We start from the raw sequence: 23,696 nt of genomic DNA on the forward strand, positions 1-23,696 counted from the left end.
ATACATATATAGATATATACATAAATATGATGGGCTTCTTTCAGTTCCAAATCCACTCACAAGGCTTTGGTCAGCCCGAGGCTATAGTAGAAGACACTTGCCCATGGTGTCACACAGTGGGACTGAACCCGTAACCGTATGGTTCGTAAGCAAGCTACTTACCACACAGCCACTCCTGCACCTATGATTGTTTATTTTTAAAATGACATTGCAGAGTAGGTGTGAGAGGCCAGATCCTGTCACTTTGAAAATAAAACAGAGAGAATATTTTGGCCAGATAAGACCTGTTGAATCCTTTTGATACCAACCTGTCTGCAACCGTCCTTAGTTCTATGGTGCAAAGTTCTTGTTTTAAAGTGATCTTAGTTGAAACCTTCCAACAATATTCCATATTAATTTATGTTCTAAACACCAGTTTTATAAGGACAAAATTATTTTCAAAATTTTTCATTATTTTCAGTATTAATTGAAACAAAGACAGTGGATTTCCTCAGAAATATGGTAACAAAAGGGTTAAGCTAATCACATGGAAGCACCCACCACCAAACTGACATTAGAGGTTCAAAGTGCCACAGTTCTTTAATGTATTTCTGCAAAACTTAAGGGAGATCCCTACACTTTGTAAAAAATTGAAGTAGAAAGGTTTGGTAGAGGTCAAATTTGAACAACATTTTAACTGAACCTCTATGTTACCATTCAATCTATTCCTAGCACTACATCAAATTGGACTGCTGTCTTGTGCAAGACACATAAACCATTCTAGTGGCTCAGTTTGCAAGGCTAGCAAACAGATTTCATATCAACCACATTGTTAACAGATTATTAACAGGAAAGGCAGCCAGTTTAAAAAAAAAGTGGGGGTGGGGGTGAATTCCTCCTAAACAGAAAAAATTAAAATATCCCAGTCATATTAGTGTGGAAAAATGAATATAAAATTAGTGTGTGTGTGTGTGTATGTGTTTGGGGTTATTTGTTCATTATGGGTTTCAAGAGCAATATGTTAAATCATTACTTTATGATGATGTTTTGCTGAACGCTAGATAAAACCAAACAGAAATCAATAAAATATGTATAAGAAAGCTAATGGGATATATTTGAGTGGTAAAAAGAAATTAAATTCAAATAAAAAGCATTTCAGTTTTGAAAAAGGAAAAATAGGGGAAGTGGGGTGGGGGGACACAAAACAAAAATAAATAAAAGACATAATAGAAACAATTTTTTTTTATTGCTGTTGTTGTTTGTGAATGAATACATAACAATAAATTTCCTTTGGTGATAACGGGGGAAAATGATTAAATAACAACAATAATGATAATATTAATGGTTAACTCTTTCCCTATTGAAAAGTTGTCAACAATACAATGATGATGGTGAATAATAATAGCAACAGTTGCTGCTATAGTAGCAGCAGCAGCAATAATAATAATAATAATAATAATAATAATAATAATAAATTTAAGCAAAGCCATAACAACAGTAAGGTAATAATGATTAACTCATTTAGATTCTAAAGCTATCAACAATGAAACAACATCAGTACTACCACTGTTGCTATTACTACTTCTTGTAATAACAACGATGAAGACTTCCATATTCTAGAGCTGTCAAAAATCAAATTAGAAATTTCAATAAATAAACTATGATATTAAAATAAGGACTCCACTGAAGAAATAAAAATCATATGCTATTAGTTTTGTTTTAGATATTTCTTCATTGATTGTTAAATTTAATGAACAGATCCTAAATGTTATAATTTCAAAACTAAAATTATCATTAAAACAAAAACAAAATAACGACAACCTAAAATGATGATTGTAAAATTGCAGCTAGAATCCTTAATTCCTCTTTAATCTTCTGCACAGGTGTCCTTCACACACAACTTAGACACCTTGTGACAAGCCTGTTCTGTCTCCACAAACAAGAGAGACCTCAATAAAATATTCTACTATGCAGGCATGACAAGCTAGTCTCCTTCAACAACACCAAAAAGAAACAATCACTATGCATATCAAAGGAAACGCTAGTATCAGAACATGTCAACATATAAATAGCCACAATGCTGCTACAAATTCTAGTCCTCCTAATCTTTGATGTGATCCTATAAAAATCCCATAGAAATCCCACAAATAAAAACAGTCTCAAGTTTAGGCACAATGTCCATAATGTTGAGGGCAGGGGACTGTCCTATATATATATAGATCCAAGTACTTGCCTGGTACTTAATTTATGATATTGTACTAATTTTTATGACATCTGGATAAGGAAAAAATATTTTCAAATTAATTTTATAATCTGAATTTTTACAACTCTTGCTAGTAGTAGTAGTAGTAGTAGTAACAGTAAAATACAAAATTGTCATTATCATCATCATCTCATTGAGAGAAACATACTGACAGAGCTTATAAAAAGCAAAAATCAGTTTGTACTAAATTGCACTTTAGAAGCATAATCTCAAATTGAATTGACATAAACACACATATGCACATGCATACAAACTGCAGCAATTCTACCACAGCATAAAATTCATAAAAAACATTAAAGAAGACTTTATATGACAAACATCTAAGTCAATATTATTATAAAAAACTAACAAAAGCAACAAAAAGATTTAAAATATAATAGGTGATACACTTTTCCTTCTTATTCTGAAGATTTCATAAATAAAAAAAGTGGAGATTGCAGATGTTTTGGGGAACAAGGTAAATTTGAATATTATGAGTAAATGACATACATCTAGATAGCCGTATATATCGTGTCATTAGTTAAGGCAGTGAGCTGGCAGGACTGTTAGCATACTGGGCGAAATGCTTAGCGGGATTTCGTATGCTGCTACGTTCTGAGTTCAAGTTCCGCTGAGGTCGACTTTGCCTTTCATCCTTTCGGGGTTGATAAATTAAGTACCAGTTACGCACTGGAGTCGATATAATCGAATTAATCCCTTTGTCTGTCCTTGTTTGTCCCCTCTATGTTTAGCCCCTTGTGGGCAATAAAGAAATAAGAACCATTAGCAGACGGAATATGGGTACATTAGATGTACCCATATTCAGTCATTCAACAGTAGAACTTTATTAACAAGAGCTACAACACCAAATCTTATGTTCTTTTGCATATGGTATTAAAGAGATGAAAATATCAAGTTTTCATATCAGAACTGATAAAAATTGCACATGTCTTTTGCATAGTTTATCTATACATACATGTATGATAAATTTTAGGGTTTATTTTTCAATAACCATTAAAATGTTGATGTATTACTGACCAATTATAATCTGCTAAGCTGGCGAAAACTTTTGACTATATATTAATACAACACTTTTCTCCTTTTCAAAATGGAAAAATTGAACTTAGAGTAACAGTTGAAGAAGTTTTATCTTGCATATGACTACATATACACACACATGTATATATACATAAATACACACACACACATGAATACAAATATATATGCATATATATATATAAATATGAAGGACATCCAGCTGTAAAATCTCTGCCAAAATAGACACAGTAGTCTAGGGTAGTTTTTCTGCCTGGCTGGCTCCTGTCAAAAGTCCTACCTATGCATGCATGGAAGATGGATGTTAAACGATGATGATAATGATGATATATATGTACACACTTCAATGCATATAAATGCAAATATACATATATACAAACACATATGTGTGTATGAGTATGTGCATCCATTGACTTCAATTAGTATTTAGTTGCTCAATCAATTTCCCATTCTTTGAGTTAGAATGTAAATGACTGAGTATTGTGCAGACATGTATCCTTAATGTACTCTCAGGTAGAATCAGTATGACAAGTCTGTGACAAGGTTTCAACCTTTGAATTACAGCCAGAATTCATCAGATGGGTTTCTAGATAGTTTCTGAGTACTTATGTTTTTTGAGGCTAAAGGAAATGACATTTGTTCAAGACACTACACAGTAAGACTGAACCTCGAACCTTATGGCCACAAAGCAAAGTTCTTATCCATTCAACGATAACCCACCTACATATATATAAATATACACATGTACACACACACATAAATTGATACATATATATCTACACATATATGTATATAGCAATCGACATACTCACAGACACACACATAAGTGTGTGAGTGTGTGTTTATATGTGTGTATATATATATATGTAGATAGATAGATAGGGAGAGAGAGAGAGACAGAGAGCTACCCACACTTACAGATAATAGATGTTTGTTTGCAATATGACCAGATGTTATGACACACAGAAGAGCCTTGAGTCATTATGTCTGGCCATGATGGAAAAAGGCAATAAACACCAAGTGTCATTACTCTTTTTTTAAAACACTGAGAGCTTTCTTAATCTGGATTATTGTGACCACCTGATTGATATCAATGTAGATATGCACAAATGTGTGTGTGTGTGTTTGTATATATGTGTCTATGTATGCAAGAATGTGTCTGTCCGTCTATCTATCTATCTATCTATCAGATGATTATTTAACTGACTGAAGCTTCGAAGTCACTGTCAACAATATTCTTGTTTAAGAATAATTAATTTGGTACTGTACAAGTGTATAGAGAAACCCCTTAGATCAAAGTAAAATCGTTTTTATTGCAGCTAAACCTAAAAACAAATATCAACAATATATATATATGTGTGTGCATGTATGTATAAATATATATGTATGTATGTATGTATACATACATGCATACATGTACATATAAATGTATCAATACACAAATTTGCCTATGTGCAATGATATGTTTGTATACAAATGCACACACATGTATTAAACATTCAAAGACATGGTGCATGGATACACATACATATAACTGTTCCTGTATACACACACATATCAACTTATCACATGTATATACAGGCATATGTATATACATATACTCCTGACAAAACATATCTACTTTAGATATCGAGACTGTCTTTGAACATGATTCTGAATAAGAATGTTTCAGACAGTACACAAGAAAAATATAGCCGTACAGTGTAGGTGAATAAAGATAGTTTATATGTTCATGCGGAGAAATTTTTCCACAATAAACTAAGAATGTACCATGTATCAATCAAGAAAAAAAATTCTTTCAGTAAATCTAGAATTTTTGGAGCAAGTATGTATGAGTAAATGTGTGTGTGTGTACGTGTAGGCGGAACAAGAGGATATATTTATTTATATATATACACACATATATATATATATATATATATATATGTGTGTGTGTGTGTAGGGAGAGAGAGAGAGAGAGAGAGACATAGTGTGAAAATTCATGTTTGCCATTATTACTTTCGGCCATTTCTAAAAAGTAATCATAAGAATGTAATATCAAGATATGAATGAGGATTATCGTGAATAAAAGACTAAAACATACATATATTCATACACACATGCATATATGAAAGCAAATATCTGTATGTATGCATGTGTGGCTGCATGTACATATATATTATATGTTTACATATAATATATAATCTATCTAAAGATATATATATATATATATATATATATATGCATATACACACATGCACATGCTTGTACATATATACATATACATGTGTATGTATGGATGCACACACATACTGTTGGATCTCCATCAGCTCCAATGATGAACATTCAGGCATTCTACCAACTCAGCTACCAACAAAAGCCAGCTTATTGAAATAACATGTAAGTATTACAGGTACATGGACACTTGATGTAATTCTCAGGTAGGAGCAGTGTGTAGCAGAGTGATGTTGGACATTAAACTTACAGGTGCCATCAATCTACTGAAATTTCATTCAGTTTCCATCTACCCAATAACTATTAATCTTAGGCACTGGTATTAGATGCCTGCCCAAGATGCTGCCATGCAGTGAAATCAGACCTGGTACTTTATGATAGCCAAATGAATTACTTAAGCTTTTGATAACACTTCATCTACACATTTGTAAACACACACACACACGCAGGTGAAGATATTGCTGTGCTGTTTTAAGTTTTTCTCTCGCTGTGTGATGTCTCATGCAAGCATCTTCAACTATTGTCGTGGGCTGACCAATACCTCATGAGTGAAACTGATAGATGGAAACTGCAAAAGCCAGTTGTATGTGTGCGTGTGTTTGTGTGAACGTGTGTGCATACATGTTTGGCTTCTTTTCTGTTTTTGTGTAGATGCTATCTGAAAAAAAAAAATGGTGCTGTATATATGACCTACAAGTCAGCAGTTTTACAACTAGAAATATACAGACTTGGTTACAAGTTTTAACATTTAAAAGTAGTATTAATGGGTTTTCCTTCCTTGCGTCTTGTTTCAATGTTCAATACATTTATTTCTCCATGATGTTTTTTATCATTTGCATTTTTCTCCAGCATCAACATCAATATCACTTTTTATTTTTTACATCGGATATAAGGCAGTCTTTATATTTTAACTTCTGTGTGTGAGGGAGGCTTTGCTCAGATCATAATTCCTCTTAAAGAACTACATAGCTGGCTTTTTGCAAAAGAGCTTTTATGCATACAATATTCACTAACTTAAGAACCTTAATGTCAGCCACACAGTCTCTTCAAGACACATGCAAATTATGTTGAAGATAATTTCACTGAAAAATGCTTCAACTAGTTCGCATGTTTAGAATATAATGTACTTGTTTCACAGCTATTCAGCAAAACATTGGAGAATAGATATTTTCATGCCTGTTTTTTCTTTAAATCTACAAATATATGCTTACATATATATTTCTTTATTAACTGCAGTGCCAAGTAAATGACTCAAATTCCAAAGGTTTTGTACATAGAGCTTATCAAACTTATGTATAACAAATATAACTTTGATAAATGTGTTTGTGTATATATATATATATATAATATATATATATGTACACACACACACACACATGTATGCACACATATTGCTGTAAAGGAGAATGAGTAAAACAACTAAGACAGAATGGAAATGAATATGATTACCTGCAGAGGTTTAGCCAGAAGGTTAGAAGTATTGATCAAGGTGGTGGTTGCGTAGGGTGCAACAGCAGATACTGGGTTTGGTTTTTGGTAGAAAGTCTTCATTTGAGGAACATTCATACTGATTCTGTTATACAGATTTTGATCTTTCATTTCGTTTTGATCCATGATGTTAGTAAGGTCAGGCTGAACACCACCCAAAGCTGAAAGGTATAGTGTATGAGATTAAGCAGGTATAGTGTATAAGATTAAGCATATAAATACAATTAGTCTTGAAACAAGAAATGCCTAAAATTATTTCAGGTCATTCCTCAGGTATTTCATTAAATCTAATTAGAGTGCCTTACTTAAGTTTGACTCACAAACATTGTATTTATTACAGGAATTTATAAGTACAGAGACAGACATCTATATGGTTAAGAAGTTTACAGAGAACTTTGGACAAATGTCTTCAATTGTAGATTACAGTTGATCAATACCCTGTGAGTGGAATTTATCAAACAGAAACCGTGCACATCTCCGTGTGTGTATGTCTGTGTTTGTACAGGTGACTTCCTCCCCAATGTTTATGTTGGGGAACTTTATGTACACTAACCTATTGTTTTGATATGATTGGTGAGGCATTTGAAGGTGATGCTCCACTATGATCATTATCCAGTGACTGAAACCAGTAAAACGATAAAGCTTCCGTTCAATCCCTCTCATATTTTGAAAATCTGAATCATTAAAATGAAGTTCCTACTATAAATGCTGCTCTTCTAAACCTGTTAAATTTGTACCACCACAACTAATTCATTTAATGTAAATTGTGTCACCAATGGAGCCCACTGCATAAATAGCATCTAAATCTTCCGTAAAGTTACACTTTACCATCTTTAACCCATAAAGCACTGGGATTTCCACTTACATAGCATGGAGTGCTGAGCACATTTTATGAAAATGAGACTACCATGCACACACAAAAAACAAAAAATAGTTAAAATATCTTCTTAGTATATAACGGTAGCAAGTTTTACATCATCCGAAAAGTCATTAGTTGAACTATTAACCCTCTTGCATTCTGGTGGGTATTGGAGCTTTTGAGTGATAGTGCTCAACGGCCATGATCATGGTCCATCATGTTTTATGTATTAAAAGAGTAGTCCTAGATATAAGTCTGAAAAATGAGTTGGAAAGGTCATGACTGAGATGCATTTGATTATAGATCTGTTTGATCATTGTGACTCGGGGGTCAACCAACAACATAAGCCTTTATATGATCAACTGACTTGTTAGATGTAGTAGCTAAATCCTACATTAATCATACTACTGTTTTTTTTTTAAAAACAAAAAAAACATCATGGGTTAACATCACTGGAGTACCACTTTTCAAAGTTGACATGGTATTGAACAACAACAAAAATATTGATCTAGACAACTCAAAGTTAAGCATCTTGTCTAAGATCACAATAAATAATGCTGATAGTAAATCATGACTTGCTGACCAACTGGCTTGTTGTTCATTAGCTTTGTCTATAGTTTCTTTGTTTTTCAATAATAGTAGTAGTAGTAGTAAGGGAGTTAGAATGGTAAAGTAAAGTTGTACTTACTCTTTTGGTATATTGGATCATGACATAGTCTTAACGTATTTTCATGATATTCTGAAAGTTGATAAATTCAGTATTTTATAATACAGAACAAAATCATATAAAAAAAATAATAACCATAAAAAAATAATATAGAACAAGAACTCAAAACTATATCAGGCCCAAAATCTACATATAGTCAATTTATTAACTCAGCTATGTACCCAAGACACTTAATTTACTAGTGTAACTGACAGTTCACTTTCTTGTATAATCTACACAATACATTCTACAAAACTGCCACCCATCAATATAACACAAGACACATAGATATACTCTACACCAGTGTTTCTTAACCATTTTTTACCTATGAACCTCTTTGATTCCTATTTTACTTTACTGGACCTCTTCCCTCCACTGCCATTTGGTGTTTAAAAACTCCTATTATATTTATATGATTAAATATTAGGAACTGTATAAAAATGTTGTTAAAATATTTCATGTATTGTAAAAGTATAATCAATTTATTGCACATAAGCTTTAACAAAAAAAAATTATGTGGTCCCCAATGGTCATATGAACCATGGTTGAGAGCCATTACTCTATACAGTCACTCCTTAATAATATAACACAAGATATAGAATACAAATTCTCATTACACTCATTATCCAATTACAGAACATAAATCACACAAGACACACACTACACTACCACTGCCAACCGTTTCTGTTTGGGAGAACTCTTGAAATACAATCCATGTCTAAGGGAACCCCCATGTAAAAAAAATATTTTCTAATATTTACTAAATCTAAGTGGTGAGCTGGTAAAATCATTAATATGCTGGGCAAAATGCTTAGCAGCATTTTGTCCATCTTCACATTCTGGGTTCAAATGCTGCCGGGGTTGACTTTGCCTTTCATTCTTTTGGGGTTGAGAAAATAAATACTAGTTGAGCACTGGGGTTGATTTAATTGACTTATTACCTCCCTTGAAATTACTGGCCTTGTGCCAAAATTTGAAACCAATGTTTACTAAATTTCATAAGGAGGAATTTATCAAGGCTTGGTTCTCAGCCCTCTAATGTATAGGAAGGATCGAACCTTGGTGAACTCCTACTTGTAAAATTTAAATAAGTTCATTATTGTCCTCCAGGCCATAACAAAGGAACTTAAGAATAGTTGCCTCAGGGAACTACAATATGCTGCAGTAGAATTAGAAAAGGAATTCCAGGTGTGGAAGCAAAACCTGGAAGCAATCATAATGACAATTGTATCTAACATGGGCACAAGACCAGAAATTTTGGGGAGTAGTGTAGTTGACTAAACTGACCCAGTAATTTATTTTATCAACCACAGAAAGAATTAAAGGCAAAATTGACCTTAGCAGAATTTGAACTTATAAAGTTAAGAGCTGTAGCTAAACACTTTCAGACATTCTACCTGATACTTCAACAATTCTACTAGCATTTATTTTGATCATCATCATCAATCTTGTAAATGTTTATCCCCACTTAAATGTAGATGTCCTGTTAGAACAAACTATACTGCAGTATTTACCATAAGAGAAACTCTCATATTGGCTTTCGGTTTCTCTCATGGCAACTACTGCAGTATAAGTTTGTTCTAACAGAACATCCACATTTAAGTGGAGATAAATACAGGGTGTCCCAAAAGTCACTGATGGGTTTCAATTTTTTATAACTTCCTAAGCTTTGAATGAAATTTTGATACAATATAAAAGGACATAATGGAAATTAATATACACAAGTCAAATTTTGCAACACCACTACATCAAATATGAAAAATGACATGGCTTAAATGGCAGCCATTTTCTGCTTCGCACACCCGTGCTCTTTCTGAAACCTATACCATAACACCCTCAAGAGTTTCAGAGCCCATTTCTCTGATTTCTCTATTGATGTTCCCCTTCAGTTGCACCAGAATGTGGAGTTTGTTGACGTAAACCCTTTCTTTCAGGCATCCCCACAAGAAAAAAATCCAGGCTAGTCAAGTCTGGGGAACGTAAAGGCCAGTTGACATTCCTGTAGCGGGAGATAATTCTCTCTCCAAAGCACTGCTGTAGCAACTGCATTGTTTCTCTTGTAGTATGAGCAGTTGGCTCATCTTGCTGGAATCATGTGTGAGGTCTACTTTGAATCGCCTTCATGTTCCCCAGACTTGACTAGCCCTGATTTTTTTTCTTGTGGGGATACCTGAAAGAGAGGGTTTATGTCAACAATCTGGAGACCCTGGAGCAACAGAGAAATCAGAGAAGTGGGGTCTGAAACTCTTGAGGGTGTTATGGTGCAAGTTTTGGAAAGAGTACAGGCGTGTGCAGCCTAAAATGGCTACCATTTAAGCGATGTCATTTTTCATATGTGATGTAGTAGTGTTGCAAAATTTGACTTGTGCATATTACTTTTCATTATGTCCTTTGTATTGTATCAAAATTTCATGCATTTAGTTGTAAAGTTAAGGAAGTTATTTAAAATTGAAACCCATCAGTGACTTTTGGGACACCCTGTACTATCTCATGGTATTAATACTGCTTCTGTTGCTAATATATGTCTTGTAAATGTTTAAAAGTTATTTTGCTAACATTTTTTTTTTGGCTGCTTTTTCATATGCCATTATTTTATAATTTTCTATCTTTCTTTAAAAATTAAGAAAGGGCACACTAGGCAATATTCTATACATTAAAAAAAGACAAGATACATATCATAAACAAACAGAAAACTATCTAGAGAGTGGTGTTTTTCTAAGAGATGAGCACAATTATTTCTTAAATAGACACCAATTTCATGCATTGTGTGTGGAGTAGGGGTGATTGTATCAACAGTAGCCCATTTCAGGTACATATTTTATCAACCCTGGAAGGTTATATGGTAAAGTGGACCTTGGTGAGATTTGAACTCAGTAACACAATGCTTTTAAAGACAACATTTTTCTGTCCTATGAAAGTAGTGAATTGGCATAGAGTTTAGTGCATAAAATATGATGATAAAGTATGAATTCTGGCTTTCTGTGCACTGAAATTATATCTCACCAAGAGTAACTTTGTCTTTCATCCTTTAGGTTGATATATATAAAATAACAGTGAACTGGTAGAATTGATAGAATAGATACCCTGAAGCATCTGATTGGGCTCTTCCCATTCTACACTCTACTATCATAACACTTTTAATACTAAGCCATCTGAGGCTACCTCCAATTCTCCAATTCAGATCCTTTTGTTTTAAAGAATGCATATTTAAATTACAAAATCTTTCATCATAATTTTATGTAAGAATCATCATCATCATTTAACATCCGCTTTCCATGCTGGCATGAGTTGAACGGTTTGATTGAGGGCTAGTAAGCCAGAAGGTTGCACCAGACTCCAATCTGATCTGGCAAAGTTTCTACAGCAAGATGCCCTTCCTAACGCCAACCACTCTGTGAGTGTAGCATGTGCTTTTTACATACCACCAGCATGTAGGCCAGTCAGGTGGTATTAGCATTGACCACATTTGAATTGTGTTTTTTACATGCCACTGGCACGGGACAAGTCAGCCGGCGCTGGCATTGACCATTTAAGGTATATTCCAAACAATGGTTTAATAATGAAAAATCTGTTTAAATTCTTGAATATTTTCAAAATCAACTGCAAGAAATAAGCAGTGCATTTCAATAGAAATATTAACCATAGGAGGTGGCAAACTTGATAGAACACGCACAAACTAAATGCATTCTAATATTTAGTAATCTTCCTTTACATACAATAGAAGGTGACTTTTCTTTTTACAATTCCTAAGTTGATAAAATATATACCAGTTATGTACTGAGGTTGATTAAACTGAGTACATCTTCCCTCCATATGCAAATGTGTGGCCTCTGCCATGCAAAACTTAGAAATCAATACACCAATTAAATTAACAATAAAGGCTACTTTGGTTATTTTATATTTAGCCTTGGGTTAATTCATACATTTAATGCAGTTGTATCATATGTCTTACTAAAAAGTCTGGAGAGAAGAGATGCCAGTGATGGTTGTGGTGGTGGAGATTGTTATTATTTCTACTGTGTAGGGCTCACTTGTTCTCTAGTGGTATTGATTTTAGCCATTTATATGATTGCAAGCAGAAATTTTCTAAACATACGGAAACAACACCAAAATACAGAGGTATTTGGAGAAGAAAAAAATAAAACATATATTAAAAAAAAAACTCCAACCAACAACAACAAAAAAATCAAACAAAATATACAACCATATAACGTAATCTTTCGAAGTAGAGTGTGTGTTATATTTTTGTTGTTGTTATTAGGTATAAAGCCTTGGGCAAATAGATTTAAGAGATTGTATATAGTAGGATTTATGGGCTTAAAATAATAATTAGCTGGGAATACTTGTTCAATTTCATCTTCAGATTTGGTAAGAGATCCAAACAGAGAATATATGACTAATTTCAAGTAGCCTGTGGCCACAGAAGATCCTCTTCTTGATGTAAAGTGATTGCATTTTGTAGTCAGAAATCAATCAGGGGAGAACACAAGAGACAGTAGCTCACATTGAAGGTACTGGTTAAAGTTTCAAAAGAACAACAGTTGATAGACTGAGAAATATTTTACTACAAAATATCATTACATCCATAACTACTTGCATGAACACCAAACACAACATAGCTGAGCAGTTTGACCCGCTAGAAATAGCAGTTGAATTTCCTTCAACATAAATCCTACTTTCTTACAAAAAGAAAGGCTTACATCTTTCTTTATCTCTCTCTCTCTCTCTCTCTCTCTCTCCTCTCTCTCTCTCTCTACACACACACACACACACAGATACATAATTATGTACATATGTGGGTGCCTGTTTATTCACATTTACCAGTAAAAAAAATAATGGTGTTATGTCAATAACAATTCAAGATCGATATAATAAGTATCAAACTAAAATAAGTACTGTGGTTGATAAGATTTACAAAAGCCCTTGAAGAGACTGCCTCCCCACTCCCAAATATTCGCAGAGCAATGACCAAATGCAGTAAAAAGAAATAAAATCAGAAGCACACTTCAGAATCCTGAGTTTTTTTTTTTTTCTTTTTGATATTTTAGGTTGAGTCTGATGCAAAGGAAATATTATACTAATGTTTCTGAAATATTTGAGCATGGTTTATTATTTACTCAAAGGCGATGCAGCATCAATGACTTCCGTGATATTCCTGTAAGAGGGGTTAAGAAATTACAGATCTTGCTCAACATGAACTTCTGTAGGTTAATGTCTGCATAAGAACGTGGGAAGAGAAGAAAGAATTCCAGAATTATTTTCATGAGGTGTGATAGAATAGTAATTAGAGTTAGGACTGGTTGGAAGTAGTAGTCTGCAGAGCAGAAACTGATGCAATAGTGGTAGAAGAGACAGAGGAGAAATAGTGTGTCTGTTAACTAGTGAATGGTGTGTCAGTGACAGGTGGATTTTTGTCAATCCTCTACAGGATGTGGTTTTGATAATGTAGCAGTAGCAGTGAAGGCACTTGGCTGTGAAGGCGCGTGGCTTAGTGGTTAGGGCATTCGGCTCACGACTGTAAGGTCGTGCGTTCAATTCCCGTTGACACACTGTGTCCTTGAGCAAGACACTTTATTTCATGTTGCTCCAGTCCACTCAGCTGGTAAAAATGAGTAGTACCTGTATTTCAAAGGGCCAGCCTTCTCACACTCTGTGTCATGCTGAATCTCCCTGAGAATTATGTTAGGGGTACACATGTCTGTGGATTGTTCAGTCACTTGCATGTTAATTTCATGAGCAAGCTGTTCTGTTGATCGTATCAGCTGGGACCCTCGCCGTTGTAACCGACAGAGTGCTCCTAGTAGCAGCATAGGTTCTTAAAGTGGACGCTATGGCCCCCACCCGTGGGCGATGAGAGGTTCCAGGTGGGTGTTAGTGTCTAAGAGGGTGGTAGATAAAAAGTAGGCAATGGGAGAAAGGCAGTGGATTGGGGGATGCATATGAATTTATAATATTATTATAGTATTGTATACAAATTATATAAGATACTAAATATCAAATGATTGGTAGTATATATAAATTAGTAAAATATAAAATTTTTATTTATACATAAAAATAGGAGTAGTGGCCCAAAATGTTTGAGAACCTCTTCTGTAAAGAGAATCTCATGAGATTTTGTTGAGAGTAACACACCCTATCATAGCTAAATGTTCTAATCCTGAAAAATAATACTATTTCATAGGGTAGTCAGCTTAACCCTTTTGCATTCAGATTGCTTTGTCAAATATAATCCTTATTTATTTACATTGTTTTTAATTAATCATGCATTATCTTGTAGCATTGAAATTTCAATGATGTGATTGTTTGTTTTTAGAATGACATTGAAGGGTAGGTGTGAGATGCCAGATCTGGCCAGTATGAACAAACAACAGGTAGAATATTTGGGCCAGATATGGCCTGTTTAAATGCTAAAGGATTAAACATGAGAGACTATAAAAAAATTGTGAAACCTATCATTTCTAATAACTCACAGAGTTTTCAAGTCTAGATGTAGTAATCGTCATCATCATTTAATGTCTGTTTTTTCATGCTGGCATGCATTGGGCAGTTTGACAGGAGCTGACCAGCTGAAGAGTTGTTCAGGCTTCCAGTCTGTTTTGGCATGGTTTCTATTGCTGGATGCCCTTCCTAATGTCAACCACTTTACAGAAAAGTATTAATTTTACCACAATGGTAGAGTGAAGGATGGGTATGGCACATGACTTTTGCAGGCTCTCCTAGACCAGTGAGCTTAATGTGGTTTATGTTCAGTTTGAACAGCTTGTAGGTTGGTGTTCACAAGGAAAAAACCATTGTGTGAGTAGGGAAGAAAGATTAAGAAAGTGTTCTAGATGCTTGATAAGGGAGATGAGACACAATAAATGGCTATTAAAGGAGAAATGAATAGATCAGATGGACATGAGTGGAAAGTGTGTGCTTTGAAAGTTCAAAGATCTATAGACTGCAGTGGAAAGCATGTGCTTTAGTTGCCATCTAAACACCAACTCTTTTAACCAATCAATCCAGATTAGGTAATCCTGACCTCACATCTGTTGTTGCAGTTGCTCAGCTCCAGGTCAAACCTGATTGAACAGATGTGTTATCAAAGGTATACCAATCATAACCATCATGCCTTTTTAGTTTTATGTAAGGCGACATTATTTAATGAATCTTTTCTGTATTTAACATAACAAGATGTAATATGAGATCTTGCTGCTATTTCTAGTAGATCACACTACAATGTTGAAGACCCTTCATTGTGGTGTATTTTCTCTTCATTGGCAAATACATGTATTAATTTTGTTGTATAGTTGTCCTCAGGTCAGTACTGTTCAAGAAGATTCAAATAGACAAACCACAAAATAAGCATAAAATAATCCTGACATTCTCCAATCACAAAATGACAATAACAACAAATATAAATCTAATCAAATAAATTGTGAGGCAGGTGAGAGCTGAAAAGCTAAGGAAACATTATGGCATTTAAGGAATATCTCTTATCATTCCATTTGTAACTGACACAACTGGAATGATACACAACCATTACTGTAAAGATTTTGACAAATTACCTATAAGGACAGACATGAAGATGGTCCAGAAAGTAGGAGTAATAGGATCTATAAACATTGCCAGTGCATTCTCAAATGGCATTTATTAACCTTGAACATTTTTGTTAACCTTAAGCACATTTATTAACCCTGAACATTCTTGTTAACCTTACACACTTTTATATGCCTCTTCTCTATCATGTACCTAATTCTGTTTCAAGGAAGAGAAATCCGTACCTCCTCAACTTGGACAGTAAAGATAATACACCCCACCCCATGTGTGTGTGTGTGTATATATATATATATATATATATATATATATATATATATATATATATATAGGGCCTTGTGACTGTTTTGTCCTTTGGTTTATCTTTCTGTTATGTTTTAAAAATATGGAGGTAGAAAGCAATGGCAGTATTGAGAAGAATGATGAATGAGATGGGAAAAAGCCTTGTATGAGAGAAAGGGGGTGGGGGAAGGGAGGAAGAGAAATAGCTAGCAATCAACTTCTAAAATGCTAGTGTGACAAGTAATCAAATGAGCAAATAAAACAGTGAAATATAAGGAAGTGGTTGGAATACAGACAGGGAGAGAAAGAGAGCCTGTGGAAATGTTAAAGTAAGAGATGAGGGAAGATGAAAGAACCAAAAGAAGTGGAGAAGAATTAGAGAGGGAACATGATAACATAGCAATAAAATAGAAGTGGTGTGGAAGCTGAGCAAATACTGGACAAAATAATATAGATAAATATATAGAGAGACAGAGGGGAGCATGAGAGAGATTTGTGCAAGTAAACAAAATGTTGGGTGGGACAAAGACATTGGAAAATGAACAGAAGAAGTAATAGCAAATTTTCATTGAGAGGTGGGAGAGAAGAATGTGTGTGTACATATATATATGTGTGTGTGTGTGTGTGCGCGTGCACACACACAAATATAATTAAATATGTGAGAATAAGGAAATAGAGAGGAGAAATGTGAGAATACGAGTAAAAATGTGAGGAATCAGCTTTCGAAATACACAACAGGTCAAAAACACCAAGTTCACAGTCACTGAGTAACTATTTATTTTCGTACTGCAGAAGAAAAGTAATGATTATTACAAGCAGAACAAGTCAATACTTGATGTGAATTAGAGAGAAGTGGTGTAAAACTACAGTAAGATATAGAAACATAGTTTGCATATCTTGTAGTTTTGCAACTTTTTTTAATGGTAAAATGCATAAGAATAACTGAAAGATAAAATAAAACAAAAAGTGGAGCAAAGTTTTAAGTAGACAGAAGACAGAAATAAACCCTGTCATTTTTCTATGAATGCCATGCTAGTTAACATTAATCTTATGCTTCTCATATTTTTAATTTTTGCTGCCAGTGTCTTGGGCTCTTGAGGCCATTATAAGATTATCATTATTATTATTGCTTTGAATATTAAATATTGGCACAAAATTATTTCATGATGAAGAAAATTATAATTAATGAAGTTCAAGTATTAGTAGTAATTATTATTTATTATGCTACAAATTAAAATAGGAGAGAAAAAAATGTAGAATCTCACCAGCCATGTTGCCAACCATCTGAGGTTCCTTTTGTGAAAGTTCTGCTGATAGAACATTAGCATTCCTGTAAAAGTCAAGAAAAGTCACAATTTATTTACTGTGGATGCTGTTTTTGTTGTTGTCATCTTGTCAATAGTGCTGTTAGTACCATTGGTATTATTTTCTTTGTTACTGTTGTTGTTCTTGTTGTCACTGCCTTTGTCACAGTTATTGCGATTATTATTGTTGTCAATATCATCAGTAGTGTTGTTGTTGTTGCTGTTACCTTTGCAAATGTTATCATTGTCGTTGCTGTTGTTGTTGTTGTTGCTGTCACTGTTGTTGTCAATAGTACTGTCATTGTTTTGTTAATAGTGATGGTTGTCTATGGTATTGCTGCTGTTTTGTTATTGTCAATAGAGTTGTTAGTATTATTATTGGTGTTGTTGTCAATAGTGCTGTTAGTTATTATTGGTGGCTGTTTTATGATTGCTGTCACAGTTTCTCTTTATTGGTAGCGGCAGGAAGAAGAGATATTGATTTAATCTTAGATTCCAATATCAGTTGTGTATCTCGCAAGGATACTAAGCAAAGTGTCTGCTGCTGTTATTTGACATCTCCTCCAACAGAAATCTGACACTACTCTTAGACAGCGCCAGTTGTTATTATACAGTGCACAACTAGGAAAGCTGTGGTTCAAACAACAACTCACGTATGCACACACACACACACACAGATAAAATTAAAGGCTCAAATGCATCATCATATTGATTTAAAAAATTTTTATCATATACACAAGCAGGAATTGTATTCATAAGGTGAAACAGGTGGGAGTGGTGATGGAATTCATAATTGAAAGAAAAATTTATGTATAATACACACACATACACACACTTTACTTAGATGCAAAGGTGTCAAATCTATCAGGAAGAATAAACAAGATTATTTGATGCTCATTCATGTCTTTGTTCAAAGAATATTAGTGGCATACATAAGCAAAAACTAGAGTGGTGTTGCTACAATCATAAACAAAGATTTAAGTAGGTTTTTCTTAACCAGGTGTTAACCATTATCTCACAGCATTTATAATAGTAAAAGAAAAAAAAAATGATAAAACAAAATTTTTTTTATAACATTACAGGAAATAGAAAATGAAATTTTGCAACAATTATGCTTTTCCCAGTGTTTAATTTTCAGGCTTTGCTAATCAGGAACATTTAATTGGGACATTCAGGCCTTTTATTATGACCACCACAAATACCACTCTCACTAAGTTGACGTCAAAGAATGCATCTATATGATCAGTTGACTCGTAAGAAATAGTAACCAAATTTCCTTTCTATCATATTGTCAAAAAAAGGAAAACTAATTGTGGTCATGGTTGGAATATATTTTACCATTGTTCTGCTTAAGTAGCACTGATCTGGAGCTCAATAACAGCAAGCAACTACCAAATAAAGATTTTTTTTTTCTAATTATATAAGCTCAGGTCATTTGACTGAGGATGGAAAGAGGAGTAATGAAAGTCTGAGAAGATCATGCTTTACTTAAGGCTATGTTATTATGTGGGCCAAGTGGAGGACAGTTGCAATTATTGGTGTTTACTCTCAAGTTGAGACTAAATGAGTAGCAGACCTACACTCACAGGCAATCAAGTCATGACCTTAACCTTGATTTCTTTTCTTCAACAACAGTATACTTCAGACTACATTATTCCTCATGTCTGGTTTAAGATAGACTTGGCTGCTATTTCAAGTAGCCAAATCTATCTTAGTAACAACTAAAAGCAAGCATTAGCAATAATCTGTGGCATTCAGGTAGCATATGGAATTTTATGTCTTTAATGTCATAATTATATAATCATAACATTTTACAAGAATTTTGTAACATAATCTCAAAGTTTGACTAATATATTTATGACTTGCTGGTGTAATATATATTTTTTACACAGCATATGATGTTTGTTAGTAGTGCTGCTAGAAAAATCCTACCCATGCCCAATGTTGGATTTAAACTTGGTAAGGTCCTAAGCTAGATACAGCTTGAAGGCCTCTTCAGAAATTACATTAGAAAATCTCATAAAATTGAAAACATATGAACTTAAATTATTTTGAGGCCCCTGTGGATTGCAAAACTCTAATCTATAGCTTGTTTAACTTATGCAGACATCTGGTAAGACCCATGCCTGATGTAGAGGCTCACTCTTTTGCAATTACTGGCTGGGATTATGTAATGATCTGTTATCTTTCACTTGTTTCAGTCATTTGACTGTGGCCACACTGGGGCACCACTTTGAGGGGGCTTAGTCAAGCAAATCGACCTTAGGACTTATTTTTGCAACCCTGGTATTTATTCTATCTGTTTCTTTTGTCAAACCACTAAGTTACAGGGATCACACCAACATCAGTTGTCAAGCAGTGGTAGGGGATGAACATAAAGTCACACATACACACACACAAATAGATACACAGATAGATACATACATTATATATATTATATGTATATATATACAAGCTTAAAATCCAAACTCCATGTGGACTTTTAAGCTTGTGCTTATGGAGGGCTAATTGGGCCTGTGATCCAAAACTAAAGAGAAAGCTAAATAGCATGATTATAATATATCTATAATGACTATATCGTGGTGTTTAATTAGAGGTTAAGAGGGAATTAGAATTAATTTTGTAATGCAATCATTCTATTGTTCCAGTCCCAAGTTGAATTCAAACTGTTTGCCAATTTGTCCTAAAGTTCCTACCTCGATGTAAAATTATCGAAGCAAATGTTCTTTTTCTCCTTCTTGATCTCTGACATCATCTGACAAATGCCAACCAAGATGGCATGAATCAGCCAAGTTTTACCTGCTAGAAATAACAACCCAAATGCTTTTAAATCAGATTCCAATGTTGGGTGTTCAAGAACCAAATGAAGGGCAGATTTTCAATCCTGGGGTCATCCTGATTCCAAAAAGGCATGATATGTCAATGTAGAGCAAATGTAGACAGAAATACAGGGGTCCCAGGCAGACAAAATTTCACTTTTATTATAATAGATATATACACACACATACAATGGGCTTCTTTCAGTTTCTGTCTACTGATTCCATTCACAACACTTCGGTTAGTCCAAGGCTATAATAGAAGACACTTGCCTAAAGTGCCATCAAGTGGGACAGAACCAGGAACAATGTGGTCCAGAAGCAAACTTCCTACCAGACAACCACACTTGTTTTTTCTTTTCAAACTTTGTAGTATTCTTCACAAGAATAGTTTGTAGTTTAAACAGAGATTAATCCCCAAAGAGCAGAATTAAATTCAAAGGCATTCTTCCAGTTGTGACCATACCATCTTTTTTTTTCTTTATAGATGTCTAGGACTATCAATATGTAATGTACCCTTCTGTAATGTTTAAGATGGCAAGCTATAATTTGAGGGGAATTTGGTTGTTATTTCTAACAGGTCAAATGACTACATAGAGGCCTCTTTAATGTTTCATTCACACTTATTTTTTGCCAAGAGTTTATGTGACCTGAGTTTCAAAGCAAAATGCATAAATAAAAATAATGAAATAGAGTAGTTGATGTAATTGACACTTGATCCAAATTCATGACTTCAAACTTCTTATTTTGATTTTTTTTATGGAGATTTTCTTGGGGGAGAGGGGACATCAGAACATTTTATATACATACAAATATAAAACCCTTTATATATGTGCATTTGTGTGTGTGTGTGTGTGTGTGTGCATATACATGCATAGATAATAATATAAATAATATATAAACATATGCATATATACATACATATATGTACATACCTACATATATATGTATATATACACATGCATATATGGGTACAGGACATCAGAAAAACGTTGAATACAATGAGAAACGAAGACATAAAAACAAGAACAGAAACGAACTTTTTTCGAACAACGAAAAAAACAGAGAAACAAGACATACAACATAAAGAATATTCCCCTTCTTCAGTTGTCCCTGTTTCATCTACTCCACATTTTGCATATCTAGGATCCCCTTCAGTCATGAATGACCATGGGATTGCACCTGGAATGTTCCCTTCCAAGGCACATGTCCAGGCAAAGTTGCTTATGGAAGACCAGCAGTCACCCATGCATACCAGATTCCCCTCTCCATGCCACTGATGTTATCCAAGGTAGGCACCAGTGACATCACAATTCATTTCTACAGCTGAGTGAACTAGAACAACTTGAAATAAAAGTGTCTTGCTCAAGAACACGGCACACAGCCCTGTCTGGGAATCGAACTCACAACCTCATGATTATGAGCCCCATACTTTAACCACTGAGCTATGCACCTTCACTACACACATATAAATTCATTACATACACATATAGATATATGCACAAATATTTATGTATACAAACACATACATATATACATATGTATATAAATAGATGTGCATATATATATATATATGTCAATAGATATGTGTGTGTGTATGTATGTATATATTTATATACACAAACACATACAAATATATATATATAGAGAGAGAAAACAAGAAAGATACACATATGCATACATAATCTCCATCATCATCATCTGCTTTTCCATGCCTAATATAGGCCAGACAGAATTTACTAAGTGAAAGTTCCTATGGTATGAATGCATGCATGTGTACATGCATGCATACATACATACATCCATGCATGTTATAATGCATCTATAGTCTTTTTCCTTGTCATCTAATTTGTGTAAAACTGTCCAACTAACTGCTGTTACCGTAAGCATGTATTCAATTAGGCAACATCCAAATGTTCTAATTCTGAACATTCTGGACAATATGTCTGGTTACTGATAATTACAGGATTCTTCTCTAGGACAAACTATTGATAGTAGATATGTATCAAATAAAAGGTATGTATTAAAGTTGAATATTTGAAGGTATATATTTATTTGGTGTGTATACATTAAAAGGTAAGTATTAAAATTGAACTTGGCTCTGTTTGGTTATATCAAATGTATTCTAAATGTATTTTAACGTATTCTAAAGAGCAAGTATTATGATTGATAATATTTTGATTTTTTTTTTTTAATGCTAATTTATATTACATAATTTAAACATCACACTGAAGAACTTGTTTGCCTGTTTGTCTAATTGTAACCATTCTATTTTTCTCTCTCTTTCTTTACCTGCTTCATTCATATCTCCTGCAGAAACTGACATTTTTGCCAATTAATTCTGCTGTTCTGTTAAAAATAAAATATTAACAAAATTCTAAGTATGTTTTAGTCTCAGAGTCATTAAGAACAAAATATGCAACAAGTAGCTATTGTGCAATCATGAAAATTATAATTTTCACCACAGGTACAAGTAGGAACATTCTGTTGGTGGATTATGCACAATTATATCAATTCAAGGGTTTGACAGGTACTTATTTTAGTAATCCTAGAATGAAGGCTTTCTAACATAGGCACATGACCAACATTTTGAGCTGGATAGATTGCTATCATATTTGACTCTTACTTATATTATCAACTCTGACAGTATGACAAACAAAGTCAAGCTGCACTGGCAGGATTTCAACTCAAAATGAAAAGAGAAATATAGCAAAACAATTATAATTAATTCATTAATGGTAAAAAGTTCAATAACATAGACAAATATTGGTTGGAGTTTTAATTTGCAGGCTGCAAAGCAACCCCAACAATGCTGGTGTCATCCAATGTACATGATGTAAGTGACTGGTAATTCATTTGAGCAATGACAACACAGGACTTGAAAAAGCTCCTTCGCTTTGCTGACAGAAAGTGAACTGCTATAATGCTGGTGCCATGAAAAATGTACCCAGTACACTCTGAAATGTGGTTGGTGTTAGGAAGGGCGTCTAGCCACATAAGCCATGCAAAATATTACAACAAGACATGCACCTCTAAACGACTGAATCCTGACAAACTCTTGACCATACCAGCATAGAAAACAGAGATAAATATAATGAGGAGGATAAGAGTATATATATATATATATAAATATAAACACTAAGAACACACAGAAAATAGATTATCTTGAATACACAAGAAAGCCCTACAAGTAGATAATTTCTGTTACTTAGGT

General features: G+C 33.9%; 1 protein-coding gene across 7 annotated transcripts in view; it reads right to left on the reverse strand.

Moving 5' to 3' along the window:
• LOC115211793 (roundabout homolog 1) overlaps positions 1–23,696 on the reverse strand; it is a 703,622-nt gene that overhangs the window by 163,415 nt on the left and 516,511 nt on the right. For all 7 annotated transcript variants that reach the window (XM_036503450.1, XM_036503452.1, XM_036503453.1 and 4 more), the window contains exons 21-23: positions 17,628–17,692; positions 8,527–8,577; positions 6,941–7,140 (exon numbers count right to left, since the gene is read on the reverse strand). In XM_036503450.1, the coding sequence (XP_036359343.1) occupies positions 6,941–7,140; positions 8,527–8,577; positions 17,628–17,692 (316 nt within the window). The remainder of the gene's footprint in view (positions 1–6,940; positions 7,141–8,526; positions 8,578–17,627; positions 17,693–23,696) is intronic.

This window comes from Octopus sinensis, linkage group LG5, assembly GCF_006345805.1.
Source record: "Octopus sinensis linkage group LG5, ASM634580v1, whole genome shotgun sequence".
Classification (NCBI taxonomy): Eukaryota; Metazoa; Mollusca; class Cephalopoda; order Octopoda; family Octopodidae; genus Octopus; species Octopus sinensis.